This window comes from Lathamus discolor, chromosome 5 (genome assembly GCF_037157495.1).
Source record: "Lathamus discolor isolate bLatDis1 chromosome 5, bLatDis1.hap1, whole genome shotgun sequence".
In the NCBI taxonomy this organism is placed as follows: domain Eukaryota; kingdom Metazoa; phylum Chordata; class Aves; order Psittaciformes; family Psittacidae; genus Lathamus; species Lathamus discolor.
Window position 1 is genome coordinate 96,684,108 of NC_088888.1, and position 25,333 is coordinate 96,709,440.

The 25,333-nt window shown below is 38.2% G+C and overlaps 1 protein-coding gene across 1 annotated transcript in view; it reads right to left on the reverse strand.

The window, feature by feature from the left end:
• NOL10 (nucleolar protein 10) overlaps positions 1-25,333 on the reverse strand; it is a 53,959-nt gene that overhangs the window by 23,045 nt on the left and 5,581 nt on the right. The window contains exons 6-13 of the mRNA XM_065681621.1: positions 23,428-23,564; positions 22,642-22,707; positions 21,138-21,198; positions 20,548-20,633; positions 19,822-19,900; positions 18,709-18,858; positions 16,337-16,403; positions 10,761-10,813 (exon numbers count right to left, since the gene is read on the reverse strand). Coding sequence (XP_065537693.1) covers positions 10,761-10,813; positions 16,337-16,403; positions 18,709-18,858; positions 19,822-19,900; positions 20,548-20,633; positions 21,138-21,198; positions 22,642-22,707; positions 23,428-23,564 — 699 coding nt within the window. The remainder of the gene's footprint in view (positions 1-10,760; positions 10,814-16,336; positions 16,404-18,708; positions 18,859-19,821; positions 19,901-20,547; positions 20,634-21,137; positions 21,199-22,641; positions 22,708-23,427; positions 23,565-25,333) is intronic.

The following is a 25,333-nucleotide window of genomic DNA, read 5'->3' on the forward strand; positions in this document are numbered from 1 at the left end:
GGTATGATCTGCTGATCTAATGCCTGGCTAACAATAAAAGGTAGCAACCACACTTTGGCCATCCACCCATCCCACCCCATATCACATCCGTCTACATGTTCTTACAAATTTGCTTGCATAGGTTCTGGTATTCATCAGACCTTTAATGAAGCCAATTTACTGTTCAGTGACTCAATGTCACTGAACCAGCACAACCCCCCGACAAACACAACTTCCACATTTTATATGAAGTTTAACAAAAACCACCCTAACCTTTCCCTACCACAGTACTTTCTGAAGAATATGTATCTCTCACAAAGTTCTCCCCCTGCCCTTAACAACTGTGACTGCAGGTGAGACAGATAAGGCAATAGAAAGCGGGAGACTTAAATAAATGCCTTAGCTTTTTTCTACTTTGTAGAAGTAGAGAACTTCTACACAGCTTCTACCTGTTCCAACATGCTCAGAAATCTGTTTCTTAAAATACAACAGCATTTCTTCCAATACTAAGAGCGTAAGCCACCAATGGACAAAAATTCCACTACTAATATAGATGCAACATGTACACTGATTTTAGCGTGTACATAGAATCATAGAATAGTTAGGGATGGAAAGGACCTTAAGATCATCAAGTTCCAACTCCCCTGCCATGGGCAGGGACAACTCACACTAAACCATGCAACCCATGGATGGCTTTGTCCAACCTAGCCTTGAACACCACCAGGGAGAGAGCATTCACAACTTCCCCAGGCAACCCATTCCAGTGCCTCACCACCCTAACAGGAAAGAATTTCCTCCTTATATCCAATCTAAACTTCCCCTGTTTAAGTTTTAACCTGTTACGCCTTGTCCTACCACTACAGACCCTAATGAAGAGTCCTTCTCCAGCATCCCCATAGCCCCCCTTCAGATACTGGAAGGCTGCTATGAGGTCTCCATGCAGCCTTCTCTTCTCCAGGCTGAACAGCCTCAACTTTCTCAGCCTATCTTCAGGGGACTGGAGCACCTCCCGTATGATCATCCTCGTGGCCCTCCTCTGGACTTGTTCCAACAGTTCCATGTCCTTTTTATGTTGAGGACACCAGAACTGCACACAATACTCCAGGTGAGGTCTCACAAGAGCAGAGTAGAGGGGCAGGATCACCTCCTTCGACCTGCTGGTCACGCTCCTTTTGATGCAGTCCAGGATACGGCTGGATTTCTGGGCTGCAAGCGCACACTGAAGCCGGCTCATATTAAGTTTCTCATCTACCAACATCTCCAAGTCCTTCTCCACTCCTGCTCCGAGTCTGTCCTCTTTGCCCAGTCTGTAGCTGTGCCTGGGATTGCTCCGACTCAGGTGTAGGACCTTGCACTTGTCGTGGCTGAACTTCGTAAGGCTGGCATCAGCCCACCTTACAAGCGTGTCAAGGTCCCTCTGGATGGCATCCCTTCCCTCCAGCGTATCAACCGAACCACACAGCTTGGTGTCATTGGCAAACTTGCTGAGGGCGCACTCAATACCACTGTCCATGTCAGCAACAAAGACGTTGAACAAGACCGGTCCCAACACCGATCCCTGAGGGACACCACTCGTTACTGGTCTCCAGCCAGACATTGAGCCATTGACCACAACTCTTTGCGTGCGGCCATCCAGCCAGTTCTTTATCCACCGAGTGGTCCACCTATCAAATTGGTATCTCCCCAAGTTAGACACAAGGATGTCATGTGGGACAGTGTCAAATGCTTCGCACAAGTCCAGGTAGATGACATCAACTGCTCTACCCCTGTCCATCAGTTCTGTAGCCCCATCATAGAAGGCCACCAAATTGGTCAGGCAGGATTTCCCCTGAGTGAGGCCATGCTGGCTGTCACCAAGCACCTTGTTGTTTTTCATGTGCCTTAGCATGCCTTCCATGAGAATCTGCTCCAAGATTTTGCCAGGCACAGAGGTGAGACTGACTGGTCTGTAACTCCCCGGGTCTTCCATTTTCCCCTTCTTGAAAATGGGGGTTATATTTCCCTTTTTCCAGTCGTCGGGAACTTCACCTGACTGCCATGATTTTCAAATATGATGGACAGCAGCTTAGCAACTTCATTTGCCAGCTCCTTCAGGACCTGAGGATGGATTTCATCAGGTCCCATGGACTTGTAGATGTTCAGGCTCTTAAGATGGTCTCGAACCAGATCCTCTCCTACAATGGGCCTAGGGTCTTCATTCTCACAGTCCCTGCATCTGCCTTCCAAGACTTGGGTGGTGTGGTCAGAGCATTTGCCAGTGAAGACTGAGGCAAAGAAGTCATTAAGAACCTCAGCCTTCTCCAAATCCAGGGTAGCCTAGATTATAGTAACAGCCTCAAACTGCAATCTAAATTAACAAGCATGAACCACCAAGAATAAGACAGAAATGCAAAATTCTGGCATGTTCCCTCCTCCATTTCTCTGATGGGACAGGAGAATTCCAACTGTCACGCTGTGCAAAGACTTGCTTCTTGTGCTTTTAAGTGTCTGGGACCTACAGGGAATAACTCTCAGAGTACAAGCCAGATGCCAAGGAACATTACAGCATAAGTATCTTTACAGTTATGAAAAGAAAACTTACTGTTGTGGAGTTTAGAGCATGTCCTGCATTTTAGGGACATATGGGGAATGCGACAGATATAAAGGCAACAGCAAATCCAACGGTACTGGAAATCTAGGAAAGTGCGAGCTTTGTAACAACTCTCTACCATAGCAGCTTTATTTCTCTTTCCGAACCCGAGAGAAAGATTGCTTTGTGAGTTTATACAACTACTGCCAGACAACACGAAGAGAAGGAAAGGCAACTACCTGTTGGGAATCTAAAACTCCTCCAGTCAGATAATGAAGATAACCTCAGTAAAACCAGAGCATAGTGCTAGAGAGAAGAAATCTTACAGATCTTATGAAATAAGATCTTTCAAATATGTATCTGAAACCTTCTATATATTTGATGGTTTTATTTACCTCTGAGATTTGTGTGATAGAGATCTTAAATCATCACAAGTTTGTTACTGGTTTTGTATGAAATAGTCATAACTCACAACAGATTTGGTTTGCTACTGAATGCAGTTCAGAAGATGACAATACAGTTAGGCCCCAAGTCACTTGCCTCTGCTTTCAAATATAATGAAATACTTACTTGAAATTATCACAGAGAAAATTCTCATGTACTTTGTATCTTTTTTGATATAAAAGCTAAAAGAGACACTGATTGTTACTACATGCTAATAGACCATAGTATAGCAAAAAACTTCAGCAATTACATCTTTCATTATCTGTGACTGCTTCTCTCTTCACTGACAGATGCTGAGCAACTGCATCTGAATTTTCAGAAGCCAAGTGAAGAATAGATGGCCCAAAGGAAGGAACGAATGCAACTCAGGTAATTAAAATAAAAAAATCTTTCAGATACTCAATGATTATATTTTCTTCCACTTAAAACGGGGAAAATAATCCTCCCTCAAAATACAAACTCATGAGCAGAGGGTCCTTTACTACCAATTGCTTAAGAAAGTCACAGCACTAAAAGACATCTGAGTCTATCAACTAGCATAGCCGAGCTATAATAAACCTGTACATAACCTGTAATAAACCTATAAATAGCCTGTTATAATACAATAAAACTTCAGCTTTCAAGAGTTTTCTCCTTTGCCCGATGAAGAATCTGATGTAAACTATAAGGAAGTATTGACTTATCAGTCAGCATGTTGCTGTATCTATTAAAAAAAGAAAAAATTAAGTGCTGCCTATCATACTATCATCTACAGCAGTAAGCAGGGATCATACACCTTCATAATCTAAACATTATACTGAACTACTACATCATCAGCAACAAAAAACATCTAAAACAAGTTTTACAGGAAGACCAGAAATTGTTTCCTGATTATCAATTGTTGGTATTTTCCTTCTATATATGTGTGATAAATGGTACAGTGTCCTGCAGCCAGTGCATGGGAAATGGAGGATATCCTTTGTTGGGAGTAAGCCCAGCATGTTATTTTTCAGTTTGAAAGTGTTTAGGTCAAAAGTAGGAAGCTCACATTTCTGTTTGTGAAGATAAACAACTTTTTTCCTATGCTTGTAAATACTGTGAGATAGGTAATGCATCATTCACCAGACACTCTTTTTATATTGTTTGCACAATATTCTGTGTAAATGATTAGACTGTTCTGGATGGAAAACACAGTTCTAAAAGACTGATACAACAAAAATCAGAATCAGTTTAAAAGCCAAAGATGCACTCAAATGTCCTGTTATTAATGGAAAGTTTTTTTTCTTAATACTTGGCAGCCCCAAAGCACAACTGTAATACGCTACTTCATAACAGTCCTGCTTTCCACTCATTTCACAGTTCTTAAAATGCACAAGTGACCATTAAGACCAACACTTCCTATTCTACCTCACAGCTACTGTATTTTATTTTACTACATTTTTTCCCAGGGAATGAAACATTTTTCTACACTACATGTTGTTTCAGGAAAGGGAAAAAAAATAAATAAAAAAAAAAATCAAAGAATCTCTTAGCACAATTCAGTTAATTCAGTTCCATGGCTGCATTGAAGGAGATGAACTCTAAAATACAGCCTCACCATAGGATCTCCAAGACAACAACTTAAGACAGCATTAACCCAGAATGACCTAATTCTGCCAATCAGAAAACATGAAAATATCCTAAAATAAATCAAAATTTTCACTCTAGCCTACTCTGTTCTATTATTGCCAAAATCCCAGACACAAATCTTAAAAAAATTGCATCATTTGCTTCATAGCTTTTACCATGTAGAAGCCAAAAATCAGTTCAGAAGATCTTGCTCTAACTCTTAACAGCACCCATAAACTATTTGAAAGACACCTGACTGTACAGAACGTCAGTCTTAAGGGCATGAAGTACAAGGTGTGAGTAGGTGTTTTTCTCTAATTGCATCCCCTCCATATGAAGACCCAAGACAGAAGACAATTAGTAGATCCCAGAATAACTGGGGTATGAGAAGGCAAGTCTTAGAGCAATTAAATTATCCTGAAAGGCTATCTATGACCATAGAGGTAAGTGTGGAGTGTGCCACATGTGAGAAACATCCCACATCTTTTAAAGTGAAAAATGACAGTCTGTAAGGATGGATGTCTGATGATCATAAACCCTTGTGAGAACGCTGTCACCAGACTGAACAGAAATTACCAGCTGATTGCAGATAAATGTTTTATCTGTCTGTGAGTGAACTGAACACAACTCTTTGGCCAATTCAGTCACAAGTAGGTTTAGAGGCAGCTAACCCAGCCGCCTACAAGCGAACCAAAGCATGTTCATCCTTAATTTACAGTCCAGGACTGTTCAAAACTAGTATGAAGAAAACAAACAAACAAACAAACAAGGGGATGAACTAAGGTCTTAAAAACTGCCTTCATTGCCATTTCCTTCAATGCGAGTTCCCTCTCTGGATTTGTTTTAGCAAATATCCAGTGCATTAAATGAAGATATAAAAGCTAGTAGAATTTGGTGTCTCAATCTGTGATCATGCTATTTCAGCATTAGCTACAAAGGAAAAACTAGCTTCTAACTTTTTCTATAGCTTTTCTTTCTAAATCTAAGGAATTTTTTTATTCTTTTTAAATAATGAGCATTTTTGAAGCATATTCATAGCAAGAAGATGGTGATAAAGAAGAATTAAACCAGGCAAGTAGAGGACCTAAAAAATGGACAAATGAAATAATTTAAGATGTCATGTATGAAAGTAAAATAATACCAGGAATATCAGGTTTAGCTGAAAAGTCACCCAATTTGAAGACGGCAAAATTCATAAATATTTCTTGCAATAAAGAGATCCACACATCCAAAGCGGGTATTGTATTAGAAACCAGACCCATTTCAAAGATATTCTTGGAGAAACTGAATCATTGAGTAGGCAAGAAATACTTGTCCTTGAAACATTTCCAGTTTATAACTCCAGCAATCCTGAACTAGGAGCGTGCTAGAATATCAAATGATTTTCCAAAACCACCTGAAAAAAAGCCAGAGACGCTCCAGGATTTATTTTTTTCTTAAAGAGCTTAGTATCTTCTCTACACCAAAAGTACATTGCTTCTAGCCTTAACAGGGAATTTTCTGCCAAGACTGCAGGAAAGTAAAAAAAAAATCCAGGACACAGAATATTACACTCAATTAATTACACACTTAATTGCTCTCTTAACAGCCTAATGAATAGAACAAGTTTCAGTTTCAGTATGTATATGTAGCCCAAAGTTTCAGGCCCAATAAAGGAGACGGGACTGATTTGAAACGTCTGTGCTAAGATCAGACATGTTCGTGTAAGCAGTACTAAACACTCAGAATAAATAACCCTTGCTTTCCACCCTGAGCTAACATGTAGGTTGCTTTCTGTACAACCTGAAAAGAGAACATTATGTGTCAGGGAAGCTGTCAGCCTCAATTAAACTTAAGAGAACCTGGCTCATCTTAGATCCCAGGCCAGTGGACCATCATGTGCCTGTCAGTGGATCTTCTTCCTTTCTTCACTTCTTTGGCCAGGACCTGGTTGCACTATTGACTCAACTTATGTTTCTGAGTCAGTAGTCTGAAAAGTATCCCAAGGCACACACAACTTTCATTTCAACCTTCCTGAGGCACACATCAAAGCGATATACCAGGAAGCCAGCTGGCAAGAAATAGGTTTCAAATGTTTGCATAAACTGCAAGTTAACTATTAAGCTATTGGCAAACAGCCCAATTCCAGTCAGAGGCACTTGCCCTCATTAAAGCCCAACAAAATAAAGTCTCTTAGCTAAGCCACTGAAGATGTTACCTATGTAAAACCAACATCTCATTTTAATGGTCAGATTCAATTTGGCTATACTCACTCTCTGAACTGTGTACCTGCGTGAGGCATCTTGCCATTTAAAAGCAAACCTGCCTGTCCTTTCTAGCAAACCAAAAATCGCTTTCTTTTCCCTCTACTAACAGCTTTGCAAAAGAAATAACTGATTGGGGTTTTTATTAGCTTTTTTTTTTTTTTTAAGAAACACATAGTTCTCTCAGACATTCCCAGTCTCCACTTGCATACCTATCTTATTGAAAATTCTGCACGAAAAGCTGATGCATGCCATTTCATTTGCAGACATTATGATGATACCTGCTGTCAATTCTTTTATTAACACTGAAGTTCAAGACACAGTCATTTTTTGGTTTTGCAATGGAAATTTAGCTTTGGCATTAACAATGGAGAGAATGGGCACATGTACACAGATAATTCAGTCAGACATGAGCTCAGTCAGACCGTACTCCAAGCTGGCCGGACATGAGCCAGCTCTCGTTCACAAGCCATGTAGCTGTGTTAGCACAGCACTGTGCCCACACTAATAAAACCTGCTGAGAAGCAGGGTATATTAGATTGGGCACAGTCCTACACTGTCTGGCCAACTTCAATCAAGGACAGAGGATGATGGGTATGTCTGCACCCATCGTGTACATACGCATGCCTGCTCTGCAGGACTCCGACTTCTGTGCATATCTTCTCCTGAAGATTTTATTTCTTATGCTGTAAATTAGAGGGCTAGTGCACATCACCATACATTTCAGAGATTTTAAGTATCTTCCTTGACCATAATAATGATAATTCCCTGTAGCTGTTTCAGTGAAGACTTACAAAAAGAGGGTAATAACTAGCACTATAGGGCAATGAGGGGCTAGGGCAACTGAATGGATTCTACTTACACAAAAGTACTTCCAAGAGCTCTGAAACATAACTGTCCTTTCTAGTAGTACCATTTCCCCAAGGCATTTATTCTGTTGTGGAATTCAAGAACTATAATTAAGTTCTTGTCAACATCTCAAAAATGGAAAATACATTATAAGGAGTATTCACATCTATCTCAAAGTAAACAAACAAATAGAAAATTAAGCTATTCATTGGAAAAACAATGAGTCCTAGTTGTTACAAAAAGACAGAAAATGAAATTATGAAAAGAGATCAGATAATAAAACAAACCACTAGTTCTTTAAAGTTTTGCTCCAAAAACACATGCAACTAAACTCATCTTTGCCCATGCAAGGAAATTTACTCAGTGTTCCAAGGACGGAAAAAACCCATGTCTTAGTAATCTACTGACACAGAAACCAAAGGACAGGTGTGCATCTCTGAGCTCAAATAACTAGCCCAAAAGATCAAGGTACAGAACTGTAATATGAACACATTAATAACATCAAGTCTTCCTTAATAACAAATGCCCTGGAGCAGTTTGAGGCTGACACGACTTCGCCACTTTATAGCGCCTTCATTTAAAAAGATTTAAAAAACAAAAACAGATTTAGTGAGCTACAGATTTGATTTTTAGGAAATGCAGTAAGAAACCCCTCAATTACACAACACTATCCCAGCCCATTCTGTTCTGGTCATGAAAACGAAGACAGGGTAAAAAAGCCAGTTATGAGACTGAGACTTCTGTCCTATTTTAGAGTAACTTCTCTGTACCTTTAACTTTTCTGTTGTCTAAAATAAGCATCCCATGTTTTGAAATTAACTACAGATTGTTGAATACTTATTGTATTTAAGGTATCCTCAGCATCCTTCAATCTCAAAGCCATTGACATGCACTGGAAAAATTTAGCTTATGGAAAAAGCAAATCTCATCTGGGTAGTAGCCTTAGAATCAAATTGTAAGTTTTCTTAATACACAATGCTATTTTAAAGACAGAACTCTTAATTGGTTTTACGCTTTAACATTCATAAATTGAGTCAATTTGTACACTCGTGTGCTACTGTGAATGCAAAACCCATAAAAAGGGAGACTGAGGTACCAATAATCAGAGAACAGAGAAAAAGGAAGAAGGTTTAAGGAAAGATTTGTGTTATTTCTCATTGGAATAGCCTGCATGCTGCAAAAATACTAGATAGTATTAGTCAGTTTTAGTTTTGCAACAACATCTGTTAAATATGATTTAAGATCTAACATACATTGTTTATTTTTCTTGGGTAAAATTACTTATCTGACTTCAGGAAGGTGAATTCAGTATTCACAGAGGATTTTATGAGAGCAAGATTTTTGAAAGAGTGAAAAAGAAGCATTCTTCATTTTGATTTACAGTATGTGGAAGAATACTCAGAATAATACTGGCTAGAACAAGTTCTAACATTCATTGCTGGTGACAGTCAAGACAGCTAAATAGTTTTTTGGCTAAGCAGCAACACTGCATATGTGCCTGCAATGTACTATAGGTGTAAAGTCCATACATCATACACACCTGCATAAAAAAAACCTCAGTGCACAATTTTCAGAGAGAAGCTGAACCTTACTCTTAGTGACAGAAGGAATGTTTTTTCCATCTGAACTACTTAAATTGAGTAACTAGTCCATTCAAGTTTAAAAACTAAACAGACTTTGAAAATATGGGAGTTTATCTTCCTCAATCCATTAGTTAAAAAGAGAGATAAAAGAATGCTTGTAGAGGTACTCTTCAAAACCTTACAAAGGAGAAAGTGAACAGAAACAAAGTATTCAGCTTCTAACTACAGCTAAAACTTTGCCTTAATACAAAAACCTTTGTTGTCCCCCTACCCCTTGTTATCCAAAGCACCAAATAACTCCAGTTAACAAAATTTAAGTTGGTTAGGGCTGAATTAGAGACATAAATAATTTACATCCAAAGAACAACCTGACATAAATGACACACAAAGAACTCATGTATAAATTTTTAAGTGCAAAAATCTAGTAATACCAAAAAGTTTAACCAGACCACAGAATTGTTTAAAGGGATATACTGTTCTCTCTAGACACGTACGTACAACAGGTATATAGTGTCTACTCCATAAAGAAAGATATAAACCGATGAATCTCCATATTAAAATGTAATCAAGATCATACTAGGCACACAGGGATAACTCAGAAATAAACTAAAGAAATTAATTAAAATTAGTTTAAAATTTATAATTTGAAGGAAGATTTCTCAGCTGATTTAAAAACTAATTAAAATATATATTTCAAAATTAATAAATTTTATCGTTTATCTAGAATGTGATTCAAATGACTCAAGTGTACATATTTTTAAAGTCTGGTCAGATACTCTGTGTATATTCACATGTATATCCTACTATTTATCTCCTACCAGGCCAAAAATAAAATGCACTGCAGAACTGAAAACAAAACAAGAGTGAAACACACATGCAATTTTCTGTAACATTCCCTAACCCCAGGCAGCTTGCTCTTAAGTCTCCTGAAACCAACCCACAGAAATACAACATAGCTAACCTACAGTTAAGCCCTTCAAGTGAAGAGTTTCTCAAGAGAAAAGCTGCAATTCAAGTAGGGCATTCGGCAGAAGCTACAGACAAGAGCTGTACTTGAAGCCACACAGTAACATTTCTTTGTCAGAACAGAGAAGAGTATCTACTGCCATGACCATCTTACTATACATCACATATTAAAAGGCAGTAATGAAACACTTCACACCAAAGAAAAGTTATTGTCTTGAAAGTAAGTTACATGGTCCCAACTCAGGAATTTTTTCTGATCAGCTATCAAAAACCTACTTTTTCTGGCAAAGCTCCATTTGAATCTCCTTCTGTCACTAGCCAGTTTTGGAACTGGTAGCATAAGGCAACTTACAGGTTGTTTTTTCAGTAATTACATATGCTACATTAATAAAATATGGCAGACTTAAATTTACTTTATCATGAGAAGTCAGAGAATGTAGATGGGAATTTGCATAAGTAATTTTCCAACATGAATACTTCAATGGCACCAAACTACTAAGTTTTAAAAAAGCAGTATCAGCAACAATTTGTCTTACTTACTGGTATATAATAGATATTCATTTTAGGGGCTTCATTGGCAGTCATTAGCATTCCTAAAAAGAGATTTCCACATTTAAAAAAATTGGTCACAAAAGGATAAAACTACTTTTTAAATATATATTTATTTATTTTTATATATATAAAAATAATTTTTTATATATATATATATATATATAAAAAAAAAAATTGAGGCTTTTAATTAACATTTTTTTGTAGATTTGTACATCAGACTTAAAATATTTTTCCAGGAAAAGAAATGGGAAAAGTGGAAAAACTGATAGCACCAAAAGCAAAATAGTAAAAATATCAGAATGGCAACCTGGGTATTTGTAAGGAAAGAACTCTTCCTAGGTTAGGGAAGTAGGGTGAAATCACATTACCTGTAGCTCGTACAGGGAACATTCTTGTCCTGCAATGGAACAGCTAATTTGGATCTATAATCAGTCTATGTTGTATTAAATGCTAAAGTAAAAAAGGTCTGAAAGCAACACAATTAACAAGCTTCCTTTCCTACACATTCATCCCCTTTTGTGCTTTACCTTAACTGCTCAGCACCACTTCAAGTAACGCTAAGTCCTGGCAACTGTGGGTTGAGAATTTTCACACCAAATTTAAACAGTTCATCCCATAATACTATTTAGAACAAGTCCAGTTAGTACTGCACTGAAAACCCTACCTTAGGCATAAACTTGCATTATGAATACAAGGGGGTTTGGTTTTGTTTTGTTTTAACACACACCTACAGTCTAAACAAATTCGTAAATCTTAACATGGTTTATAATACCTCTGTTGATATTTTATCTTGGGAAACCAACACAAGAGCAGCTTCTCAACAAGAAATGAGAGAAATATTGTGGCTTCAAATGCAGTAATATTAGCCAACAGGGGCAAAAGTGAAATTCTGAAATATCTATAAATATACCTAAGAAGCACCACAAACAAGGGCTGTAAATACTCTAAATACAAAATACTACTGGAGAAGTGTTAAAACCCATGGAAAATCTCCAACTACCACAAGACTTCTTGTGAGCTCAGAATGAGAAATACCCTCAACTTCCTTTCACATAAGGGAGTAATAAGGACATCTGGCATATACTTTGACATTTATCTCAACTTTTTATTTCAAACATAGCTGATCACCAGGTAATGCAACAAATGGAATATGAAGAAGAAAAGAACAATCAAGTTAGATAACATTCTGATCTAAAAGTACTCTAACATATGCCACTGAGACTATGAATAATTGGGTCAATTACTACACACCCAGAGGGTAGAAATATAATTTACACCCAAGTAGAGAAACGCAATTAACATGGGTGGAGTAATCCTTCCTACCTAATCCTTTTATTAAAAATACACAATGCAGCTGGACTCAAAATGTCAGAAAAAAGGGGGCTTTCTTTCCTGGCAAAGCAGGGCATTTGTGAAAGCTTAGTCAGCACACTGAGGCTAAAAACCATACATGGAAAGGTCTGCACGCAATTGAAGGGAAAAGCAAGAATTTATAGTATATACATATATATACAGACACACACACAATGTACTATAGCCTAGTATATAGGTTACATGCTCCGGTAATATACCAGCGTGCTCACTACTGTTTCAGGAGACAAAACATGTCTCCACTGACTTAATATGAATCACTAGAAATAAGAGGACAGAAATTAATTCTGCAGGTGCTTCAAAGATATCAGTAAAGGGAAAACCTCCTCTTTGAGTCTTCCACCAATAATTAAAGGAGGCAAAACCAGTCTTTGGAACAGTACATGGGTGTACACTGCAGGCAAACTGAAAGAATAAAAAAAATAAGGAACAACTCTGTGAATGGAGAAGCCTACTCCACACATTTTCATTGTTTCAGCTCGTTAGTTTTAAGCAATTTTTATGGGAAGAGAGACCACACCCTAACAAACTACACAGCAGCCTAGTTTGATCACTTTAAAAGGCAAATAAATGAGAACTCTTTTTTCAGAGGGAATGTTTTAATAAGACCGTCTTTGGAAAGTTCTCTGCAATACAGTATCTTCAATTTAAAGGAACCAAAACAAGAATATGAAGCGACAGTAAAGGGGAGAAGCAGTTTTATAAAACACAGTTTTAACATAAGAACTTGTTTTCCAGTAATTAAAACAAATGAGGCACAGATTTCTATACCCTGAAGATGCCACTGAATTTCATTTATAGTCTACAACTTAACTGAAGCTGAGTCAATGCTACTCCTAAGTGTAAACCTTTTTTCGGGTAGCCCCATTCTGTGCATGTGTGATCAGAGAAAAGAGATCCACAGCTACTTTAAGACATCCACACTAAAATCTGTCATCATGCAGTTTGGTCAAAGACACAAAAGGGGTTGCTTCCCATGAAAGACAGCAATACTCAAGCTGGTTGGTAAAATAATTTAAAAAAAACCCCAACTACAACAAAACTCACACAAAGCTACTGAAAAAGAACAATTTCATGCAGCCCAGCATACTGGGTTTCTGGTACATACTGCTGGGTCATGCCCAGCTTGTCAACCACCAGCACCTCCAAGTCCTTCTTCACAAGGGTACTATCAATCCCTCATTCCCCAGCCTGTACTGATACCAGGCTTTGCTCTGACCCAGGTGCAAGCCCCTGCACTCAGCCTTGTTTGCATGGGCTCACCTTTGAGCCCGTCCACTGTCCACTGGGTGGCTTCCTATCCCTCAGGAGTGTCAACCGCACAATCAGCTTGGTGTTACTTGCAAACTTGCCAAGGGTACACTCGATCCCACTATGTCACTGATAAAGATATTAAACAGTACTGGTCCCCGTATGGATGACTCAGGGGACATCACTTGTTATTAATTTCCACCTGGACATTGAGCTGTTGCCATAACCCGCTGGATGCAATCATCCAACCAATTCCTCATCCACCGAACAGTCCTTCCCTCAGATCCATACCTCTCCAATTTAGAGAACCAGATGACATCTGTGGTTTTTCCCTTGTTCACTGACATTGTAACGTAAAATGCTCTGGAATAGTGACTACGTAATTTCACCTTTCCATTATTTTTTTTGATTGTGGCAATGCAGTGTTAAAACCATTTCCTAAGGGTGAGATTAGGGTATGGACTTTCTAAGCAGCAGTTTCACACCAAGTGTTAAAACACAAGCTAGGCAAACATCTTTTGGGTTTCCTGTGCCATGCTGGCTTCACAAACATTCAGCACTGCTCTGAGAATGCTGGGGCACCAATAAGAGCACTGAGCCATAGCTATACTAGCACACAGATATTATCTATCCAGTTTTCCATAACTACAACCTCCTATTACTGGAAGTATTTCCTTATTTTTAGATATTCAATTGTTATTATTCTTTAAATTCTGAATAAGCATGTGATGGACCTAAGCATCCTAAATTCTGGAGCAACAGTACTTATGACAAACATGCAATGCACCACCTATTACCTTAAATCTCTTAATTTCCACTGCAACATGCCCTAGTTTTTCCCTTCTGCCTCTGTGTGATTATAAAATACAGCCTAACAGTTCTTACCAAAAGATATCAATCTGCTGCCCTACAGACATGATCAAAGAACAAAAGAGTAAAAAAAAGCAGAACTGACTTAAGGAGGAGATCCAAGACTGGAACACACAATCTAGATCACCAACAGGTGAAAAAGTAATGTCCAATAAGCAACATTAGGGATATATGCAATTCTTAGGGAGTGCATTCAATTCTTTGTGCTACAAGATTCTTCCTCCACAATCTCATGAAAATGATTTCTGCAACAGCACTTGAGGTCTGCCTACGTACCAGAGAGACTACAGAGCGCCCATTGCTGAGTAACATCCATTCTTGTACATATTCAAACTTGACTGGTTATGACCCAAGCAACCTGATCAGACTTTGAAGTTATATACAACTTCAACTTTGGCCTTGCTTTGAGCAGGAAATATATGACCCTCAGAGGTCCCTTCCAAACTAAATTATACCAAGATTCAACACTATCAAATAACTTACTTCTGTTTCACTCCCTGTCATGAGCTCTTTGTTATCAATGCTGCACAGATGTTAATTCACACCTGGGCTCTCTTTTGGATCAGATCAATAAGCTCAAAGGTGATACCGGGATGAAATGCTAAAGATCATTTACTTCAATGACCGCTCTCTCTGTAGCAGTTATGGATGGGAGAAGATCAGGTTTTTCTACACCTATGTTGCACACTCCACAGGTACCATGCATTTATTCTCAAATATACCCCAATCAACTCATACACAGAAACAGGGCACACAAGATGCATGCTCAGCCCATGCCATAATGCCCCAGTTTTGGCAGGCTTCAATTCTTTGCTTACATTATTTCTGGCACTTTGATCTGAGAAAAACAAATACATGGCACACAAATAAAAACGGTATCAATGTCTTTTTGAGGGCTCAGAAAAACCTAGCCCAATTCATAAGTAGTGGAACATCATCACAGGGGGCTAAACCTGAGCACCATGGAAGTGACTTGGCATTTTCAGCAGGAAGTTCCTGCAGACCATTACTGTTTTGTGGCTGCATAAGGTCAAAAATGCCCACTTCCTCAGCAGGGATCAAGATTTAAGTGCTCATCTTACAGAAAAAGAGAAAAAAGGACACATTCTTAACTGAAGTTGGCAGAAAAGACAAGATAAGTTTTAACTTGCTAGAAATCTCAAATTCGCTTATCTACAATCTTGAATTTGAGCTGCTAGCACGAATCAAAGTCCAAGTCACACTGTCTTCACTGCTACCTCTAAAATTAAGATAACAGCAGTTTGCAACACATGCATTCTCTGGATCAAGAGCTTTTTACCCTATGCCATCCTTGTGGCCGTAATTTTTATTTAATCTTTTCCAATACTCTTGCTAAAAATGAAGCAGGTATCACATAGTAGTTACGAGCTAAGCAACTCAGATCAAGCGAGGAAAATTAAGATCAGGTGCAATCTGAGGTACAACCAAAGCATACATGTACATACGAACATTTTGTAAAATATTTTTACTCATGTGGTGGGATCTGGAAGTTTTAGTTAAAAGTGACCGTCAGTTTTGACCTCTAAGCATAATGTTGAGACACCGTAAATTTGAAAACAGTCATTTTCAGAATTCAACTCTGTACACTTAGGAATCTACACTTAAAACCAAAAAATTCAGTCTAAGGGAGGGCACAGCAAGGGCTGTATCTAAAATAAGGTAAGACCAAATAGCTGTAAACACTTGTAAAAATTGTAAACTTGCTGTAAAGCGGTTTTTCCTAGCTCTAGAAAGCAAGCTCTAACTCATCTGGGGCTTAGCCAAGACAAAAAGCCAAAATTCCTATTGTTATGAAATGAAACACTTCAGATATTTGAAAGAGCAAAAGAGGTCAACCACTTAATTGACAGCACAGCAGCTTCTAACTGTGAAGAGGCTCCAATCTAATACAGATGCAGAGGAAATGACGCTGACAAGTAACCATTTATTCCTAGCTCTAGGAGGAAAGTAGAACTAATTCATATCACCTAAACAGAAAAAAAGACAACAGCTTGGATTAACACTGGCTTTCCCTTTTGAACTTAATAAAGACATTAATATAGCTAACGTACCTGAATTTGGATAAAGGCAGACATCATTGATATCGTATTCTGGCTCCATTGAAGTAAATATCTTCCCCTGAAATTGTAGGAAGAAAATATGTTATGAAGTACTCCAAACAACATGATTTAGTAAACCTTAACGTTAAGAATGGCCATTACAGAAGCTAAGAAATAGGATGGAATAAAGATGGCACAGATTTTGCAGAACACTAAGATGTTATTAAAGTATCTGAACACAACACAAGGAACTCAACATTAAATTTGGTCTCTGATCTGATCTCTTACAAGGAAGTCTAGCCTACTAGTTACTGAAGACACAGCAACATACAGTGGCACCTCTGTTTTCTCAGCTCACACTTTTGTGTTGAAAATGTATGCGTCAGATTTACTTTATTTTGTGCAAAAGGCGGGTGAAGTCCATAAGCTCCTGGCACATTGTCAGTGTAACTCCCATCTTGTTCAACTCAGTGTAGTATCATTAAATCATTTTATTTTTTGAAATGATGGATTGGGAGTGGAATTTGAGTCTGGAGCTTGGTTCTTCCAACTTGCTCATCTTACATGAAATATAGCTCAGCACTTTATAAACTCAGTATTAAAGCAGCCTAAATATAAAAGTAGTAAAAGCACCCAGTGGCATTTAGCTTAGACCAGAATTGAAGTTATAAAGGTTATTTAAGAAAGAGGTACAAGCAGGAAATAACATTCCCCACCCCCCACCCCCTGCAAAAAAAAAAAAAAAAAAAAAAAAAAAAGAAAAACAAGAATGGGAACAGAGTCTGAAAAACCCAGACATAATACAGGTGCTCTTATAAGCCAACACACAAGACAGCCAGTAAAGGAAGAGTCTCTAAGAACTGGGCCACAGAATCTGGAGCATGAGAGTACATGCCTACACGGTTCTAAATGAGGGACAGGAACAGAGCAAATTTTGATCCTATTCCTCTTTTTTCTTTCCCTGCAGCAATCCCACCTACCTTTCTGGGCCCTTCCTTTCCCTCCCAGTTACATGCTGTTACCCCACCCACCTCTGGTCTCTCAGATGATTAATAAGAGTCCTCCTCCACCCGGTCTTAGCAGACAAAAGCCTCATGCTCCCCACCCCAAGGCACGTCTCAGCATGGGGCTATTCTGGTATCAAAGCCATACGATCTCCACCCCACAGTCTGCCTCTGCAGTTGGTTCCCAGCCAGAGATAGTCAGGAACCAACATCTGGGAGAGGTGGAGCCAGCTGGAACATACTCTAGGAAAGAGTCCAAAGCTATCTTTGCCTTCCAGCAGTAAGAAAACCTCCCTTTTCCCACTGCAGAGGCCACCTGACAAACCTTACAGTGTTTCATTCCCAATAAGGGAGATGTATATACCTAGGAAAAATGGAGAGAGGCCACTGCAGATGTTTTAAATAATAACCAATAATTTATTTGCTCTTTTAAACAATAAAAAAATAACTGCAGAGGAGCTTACAAAAAACTGCTTCTGATCACAGAAAAAATAAAAGAGGCTGCTGAAAGTTCATAAGGAAGCACAATAGAGAAATGACTGCCTGAAATATTCAGAAAAAAGTGTCCCTAAACTACAACTGCTCTTGGTATGTGTCACTGTAAAGCCAGAAAAGCATAGATGGAGCACATTTTTGAGAAGGAATACATGACTAAACATAGCCCCTCAAACCGAACAAACCAAGTTACAGTAATATCACAATGAACCTATGGGGTAACATATTTTGTGCAGGCTTCATTGGAAGAGTAAGATAAGGAAAATAACAGCATAATACAATGAAATAAAGTGTTATGAAAGCTACAAATTTCTATTTCACTTAGAGGTGCAAAAAGCAAGGATAGAGACATTGCTGCAACATCAACACAGCATAATACATGTTGTTATTTGGATCCAGGCTTCAATATCCAAATAGGCTTCTGTGTAAATAAGCAGCACCTGATTTCAATGGATCATAAAATACCTTTGAAGTCGGCCCTTCTTTGCGCAAGAGAATTGGAATAACCATGTTTCTCTCTGACGAAAATCATAACTGGATGTGTTCAAGCAGACTGAGAAATATGCAAACCAGGGCAATTGCTAAGATACTACTTTTTCTGTTTAAATCCTTCTACTGAAAGAAGCATCTTAGGCAGACATGTACAAACAGCTAAAAAAATACCTGACTATATCTTTATCCCTGACAGGCTGTTGAATAACTTCTCAGATGTTGCTTTATTCAGTCAGACTGGACAAAATGCTATGGAAATTAGACATCTTAAAAACATGACTTCCTACACTCAATTTCAGCTTTATTATTTAAGCTGCATGAAAAAAAAAAACAACCAACCAAAACACAAGTAATAATTGAGAAAACTGAACGCACCAACATAAAAACACTTACCGTATCTTTGTTCCACATTTTTATGATTCGAGAATCTGCAGAGATAATTAAATCCAACTGACGCTGAAACTGAACTGACTTAATAGGCAGGCCATAGTGGTGATCTTTGACTATTAACGGATTACTAGACCGGAGATCGTATAATAAAACCTTGAAGAATGAGACAGATTAAATTTACAATATTGTAAGATCAAGAGAAAGTCACGCACACTAAAGATTTAACTAAACTTGAGGTTTTTTTACTTAAAAGCAAGGGCAGGACTTACAATAGTAGTTTTAAATTCTGAAAACAGAATTTACTTATTAAGAGCACCTAGTTTATTCTGGCAATTTATCTTAACCTCAATGTGCTTCAGTCTAGAAAAATTAAGAGCAAAATTAAGACCTCACCATCTTTCTAAAGTCTTTTAAATATCTAGTGAAAAAAATTAACAGTTTTCAAGGCTCTATGTATTCCTTAATTATTAATATTTCACTTTCAGATTCTTGTGCTGTTCTTACAAGGTTTGAATTTTCTTACCCCCTTCGACATTCAGTGACTATCACTCAGTGAAACACCATATATATCTGCTCTTGAACAAGCTACAGTTTTCTAAACCTGTGAAAAGACTGACCAAAGTAGAAAAAAATCCCCATACTTCACTTTAAAAATACCATGCCAACAATGAATAAATGAATCTAAATGATCCTTTACAGAAAGACAGTAAAAATGGTAGTTGAAAGACTTCACTTTTACCTTTTTGGCCACCATCAAGGTAAGGGAAAGCAGATCTGCTGAACTGAGATGATACTGATTAAGAGTCTCAAAAAGTAGCAAATTCCCCAAATACTTCATAAAAAAACTACAGAATTTGAAGTTGTGTAGTACGTAGGTTGTGATGGTATTAAGTGGCCCCTACTTCTGAAGGGCAAGATGATCTGACAAAATTAATCTGCAGTTTAAGAATGGCTATTGCTACTCTATGTGATTTATGCTCTTGCAAATACCTGTATTTATTTGTATTGTCATAGGTATTTACATTACAATAAATGCACTCAACATGTGATAGACCTGGACTGGCAATTGCAAAACCAGGATCTCCTTAGAACTGTTGTACATGAACTTAAGTCTACCTGCCCAGTAGATGTTCCAACAGCCATATTCAAAGCTCCATCAAATTTCAGTGCTGAAATGGATGGTAAACCTTCTAACCTGCAAAGCACAATGCTTAGTTAGAGTTAAGACATTCTTTTACTAAAGGCTGCAAATAATTTTTAAATGTTAAAAACAACTGAGACACTTAATGTAAATTAATTTACAGATACCACTCAGAAACACTACTCAGAATCACAGAATCACAGAATAGTTAGGGTTGGAAAGGACCTCAAGATCATCTAGTTCCAACCCCCCTGCCATGGGCAGGGACACCTCACACTAAACCATCCCACACAAGGCTTCATCCAACCTGGCCTTGAACACTGCCAGGGATGGAGCACTCACAACCACCCTGGGCAACCAATTCCAGTGCCTCACCACCCTAACAGGAAAGAATTTCCTCCTTATATCCAATTTAAACTTCCCCTGTTTAAGTTTTAACCCATTACCCCTTGTCTTGTACTTCAAAAAGCTGCACTGTTTACATTTACAACTTGTAGTCGTATATAATAATAGCCACTACTAAGGTCAACGACTAAGAGACTCCTTTATGACAGAGAAAACCCTTCATTCACACTACCAGTGGAAGAGAGGACCATGAGCATGCCATTTTAATGTAAAGTGGGATTTGTTTCTAAAAGCAAAACTTCTGGAAAAAAAACCAACCCAAAAGATGACACTTTGAAAAGGTGGCCTTTACTCACTCAGTATCTGCTGTCACACTGCTTAAAGCACAGTCCAAGAGCCCAACTCGATTTCTAGTTCTAGGGTCCCAGCATTCCACTTTACCCTAAAGAGTTTAGAAAATACATTTTAAGCTTACGCAACTGATGTCTGGTATCCTGAAAATGTTGAAAATTTGTATTATTTAATCTATGATAAATCAAATTTCTTAGGCTAACATTAGTTGTTCTAATAGTAGCATACAAGCTCCACACATTTCACTTTTGATTTTCAAAAATGTGATATGAATCAATATAATTAACACTAAATCTCTGATGATTAATAGGGTACACATGCAGGCTAATTTCTACAGATGGCTACACTGTAAAGCAAGATAACATTTTCTCTCCCATTGGCAAAATTCTTGAGCATCTCAGCAACCAAAGCAGCTCAGAAACTGCATCTGCCCTATGCTCTAAAAAGTCACCTTGTTTAACAGATCTATGCTTAACACAGCAATGAGATCACATTCATTAATTAGGTTCCTGTCATGACTCCTTTTCCTCACGCAAACCAATATAAAAAAAGCAAACATTATTGCCCTTTCATTAAAAGGAATGCTAACATTTACCTCAGCCGTCCCCATAGCAAACAGGAAATGTACAGGATTTATGTCACAGACATTACTCTCTCTGAAACAGAAAAAGGAGCAAGTTTAATGACCTCAGGCTAATTTAACACATGAACAACCAAAAAGATTTCTGTAATCAGGTACACAATTGCTCAGCCTGGAAAAGTAAAAGCTGGAGGGAGAGAGAGGCAGGGACAGACAGATAGCCACCTAATAGCAGTTTCTTACACTTGTAGGAGCTTACCAAGAATTTGGAGCCATCAGAGACACTTCTGATTACTTGAAATAGGTAAGGTTCCAACTGGATGTAAGGATAAAGTTTTTATGCTATATGGATATTTAAGCACTGGAACAGGTTGCCCACAGAGGCTGTGCAACTTCCATCCTTGGAGTTTTCATATCCCCTGGGAAAATTCATCTGAATTCATAATGACCGTGCCTTGAGCAGGAGACTGAGCTCTACAGTTCTCTCCAACCTGAATGACTCTGCATTTCTCTGCCCATACCCACCACAAAGCCTTGCCATATTGCTCTGCTCCACTACATTCTTAAACAACCGAGTTATGTCAAAAGGTCTTCCCAATTACTCATGTTCGGAAGCTTACACCTCCACCACATTCTGATGAATGGCCTGTCTTCCTTTCCCTCACCCAAGCATCCTATTTCTCAACAGGGCACCCAAGAGCCCTGTATTTTTCCAGCAACTCTTCCAAAGTACAAATATTTCTCTTTACACCACTCATCATAGCACTTTCCAGCTTTTTCCATTCAAAGGCCTCCACCTCCAATTCTATAACCCATCCAACTTCCCCACTTCACAACCTTTTCACAACTTCAAGTCTCACCTCTCTCAATTCAGATTTTACACTACACACTTAGCTCTCTCGCTGCAGGATTCCCCTTTTTGTCTCTGCTGCTCAGTCTCTGTAATGTGCCTTCCCAAATATTGCTTCATCCATTAAGCTATCCCACCCACTGAACACCAGCTGCTGCCCACCAACGAGCCACTTTATCTCATCAAGTCTGTTGTTCTCATCTGCCTCTCCCAACATGAAAGAAGCCGGGCTCCTGCTCTAGTAGTGTTTTCAAAAGAATGAGACAAATGCCGGAGATATAAAAATTCTCTTTGGGCTACTCCAAAGCAGAAGGACAAAGACATGTCTGGGAAAGTACATACCCTGTGGGTAGATCTCTATAAGATGGCTAAATTGAACAATAATGGCACAGTTTTAATGAAATGCTCTTAAGATCAAGTTATATAATACCTATTACAAGTCTATATTAAGCAATTTTAAAATATCCACAAAAGAAAACTCAATTAAAACATAAAAACTAGAACAAATAATTACAGAACATAAAACAAGGCTCAGGCTCGGCATATGTTCCTTTTCAACTCAGTGCATTTGGGCAGTATTCAGATACAGCACTGATGGCAAGCATGTTAGTAGTTTGCTTCCACCTGGTGGAAACGACAGATAGGCGTCATGCAGCCCAGATAACTTACGAAGCATCAGTTTGCAGGGAGTTCAGAAACCTTCCTTGTTCCAGATTTAGCCTGTATACTTCAGAACTACAAAGGAAAAATCCAAAATTACTCCTTTCTCTTATAAATACTGAAAAATACTGTCGTAAGTTAGGAATAGTTATAAAAGTTCTAACAGCCTGATTTTACCAAATACATAATTTACAGACTTCACAACATAAAAACATAAGACGAATCTATCCTTCAGTGTTAAAAACAGAGAAAAATGTGCATTCTTACCAAATATATTTATCACACTACAATATCTTACCAATTATTCCTTTTGCAGGGAAAAGATGCATGAATTAAGATCTTTTCTTTTCCTACGATTTATGTTACACCTTGAATTGCTATTTACTTTGCTTGAAACCCTACAGACCTCATTTTATTACTGTCTTCTCACAAAGTCAATTAATTGTTTCATGTGATTTGACTCACAAAACATCAACCAGGATAGAAAAGATATACAGTTTTCCTTACTTAGATGCCAATCACTTTTTAAAACAGTACACTGAATTGCAGTTTCTATAACAAATTTTCAAATATATGATGTACCTGGTTTAAGAATCAGAAAGTCTTAAAACAGTACAGGAAACCAAATTAATCTTAGTCTTCCCACATTAACCACTCTTCACAAACAGTCTCCATTATTAATTTGGAGGGAAATGCCACTTCCAGTTTTTAACTCTTCTGGTATTTTAATGCTCATTTTATTCTTGGAAAATATTGCTAACAGTAGTGAAATAAAATGATTCATTTAATCAATACCTTGCTCCTACAAAATACAGGTCACATGATGGATAGTGGTAAGAGAAATCTCTACCAAATTTTGGTATTCTTGTCTTGTAGTAATGGCCATGCTGTGAATGAAACTCCACAAATCTGCCACACTGCAGGAAGACAACCTGAAAATAAAATAGAAAGCACTGAAGCATACAGAAGCAGATTACAGTCTCCTAATCTTACAGCACAGACTTCAGTGATGTTTTTTAAGCTCACACAGGTTAATCACAACTTCTTTAAACCATTTATATTAAAATGATAATCAACTAGTCCTTCATCATTCTCACCAGCTACAGCAAAGAGCTTTACTAATAAATATTAAACGAACATCCACGAGAGTATATGTGACAAGACACCCTAAAAGCAACTCTGGAAGCAGAGCAGCATTAGTTATCTTGGTGTTGTGCTGCACCAAAACTAACATCTGTACTTCCTTCAGGCACCAGATTTACTGATTTCTTTCAGGCATAATGCCATGCCGACACCAGCACGCTCACAGACATTAAGAACAAAAAGTACATACATCCTGATGCACAGCAGCGTTCCAATAAATGAACCCCAAAGACCTTTGTATATTTTGTTTGTCTGCCATATGAATAAGCAGATATTTTCTTTCTGAAACAGGCAAACACCTCAGTCCTGGAACACCCCACAGGAAAGCATTTTTAGAAGGCTAAATCTATGCTAGTAAATAAAATCGGCCAGAACTTGCCTCTATAGTCCTGATGGCAAGTTAATATAGCAGAACTCGTATCTGTATGAAAGAGCTCTTCCGACTCCAGAAACAACATCACCCACAACCTCCGTTACACTTATGCTGTATCTCAAATCATGTTCAGGCACTATGTGACAGAGGAACAGTTGGCCTGGCCCAAACTCATGCCACAAAACATTCAAACAAATTATATGGATAATTACAGGCTAGCTCTTGACTCTGAGCCTCATCCCTATTTAGCCTAGATTTAGAAAAGCTGTAATTTAGTTTAGAATATGTATAGTCCATGACTCTTCTAAAAGTAGTAGATAATGAAGATTTTAAGATTCCTACTGCTGGAGTATATTGTTAGCAACATGAACTAAACATAAGGATGAGAAGCTCAGGAAAGGAGAAGTACAAAAGTTATTCAGAATGTCATCTTTATTGATGTATTTGTACATTCTTCCCTTACAAGACACAGAGAAAGTACTGATCTTGGCTAGAACTTCATGCTTATTTATCAAGTCCCCCTCCTTTTTCTGATATTGATATCAGAAAATGTTTACCAAAATACTGATATCGGAAATGCTGAAACCCATAACGTTTCAGCCTGTATTTGTGGACTCGCTCATCCTGGTCCAGGACCAAGTGGAATATCATTTTTCAAAAGCATAACTACAATTTTGTATGAGATTACAGATGCAGCTGCACAGTCAGTGTTACATAATAATGTTTTCCATATACATCCTAATCAATCCCTCGTGTGCCTAATGCCTTTATGCTTTTATCTGCCTAATGATTTATGCTTTTAACTGGAAGTTTACCACAAGCAAAGCTCTTCACAGAAGTTCAACTGGCCTTGTGGATACCTGCATGAATGAAAGCCAACATCGCGCTCTCACTGTGAAAATGAAAATAAGCCTCAAGAGTCAATCTTATGAGGACAGGGGGACCAGGCTGGAGAGAAGCTAAGTTCCGTGCGCTACTAAAGAACGAGGCAGTGTGTCTAGTGCTGGGACCCTAACTCAAGATGGATGTTGAGAGCATCAAGAGGGCTACCAAGACAGACAAGGAGCAAAACACAAAACATACAGAAAGGTTGGAAGAATCTCAGCTCGTTTAGCCAGGCAAAGAGCACCCTGCAGGGCAACCTAACAGCAGCTAGAACTGAAGCACAGTTACAAAAATGACAAG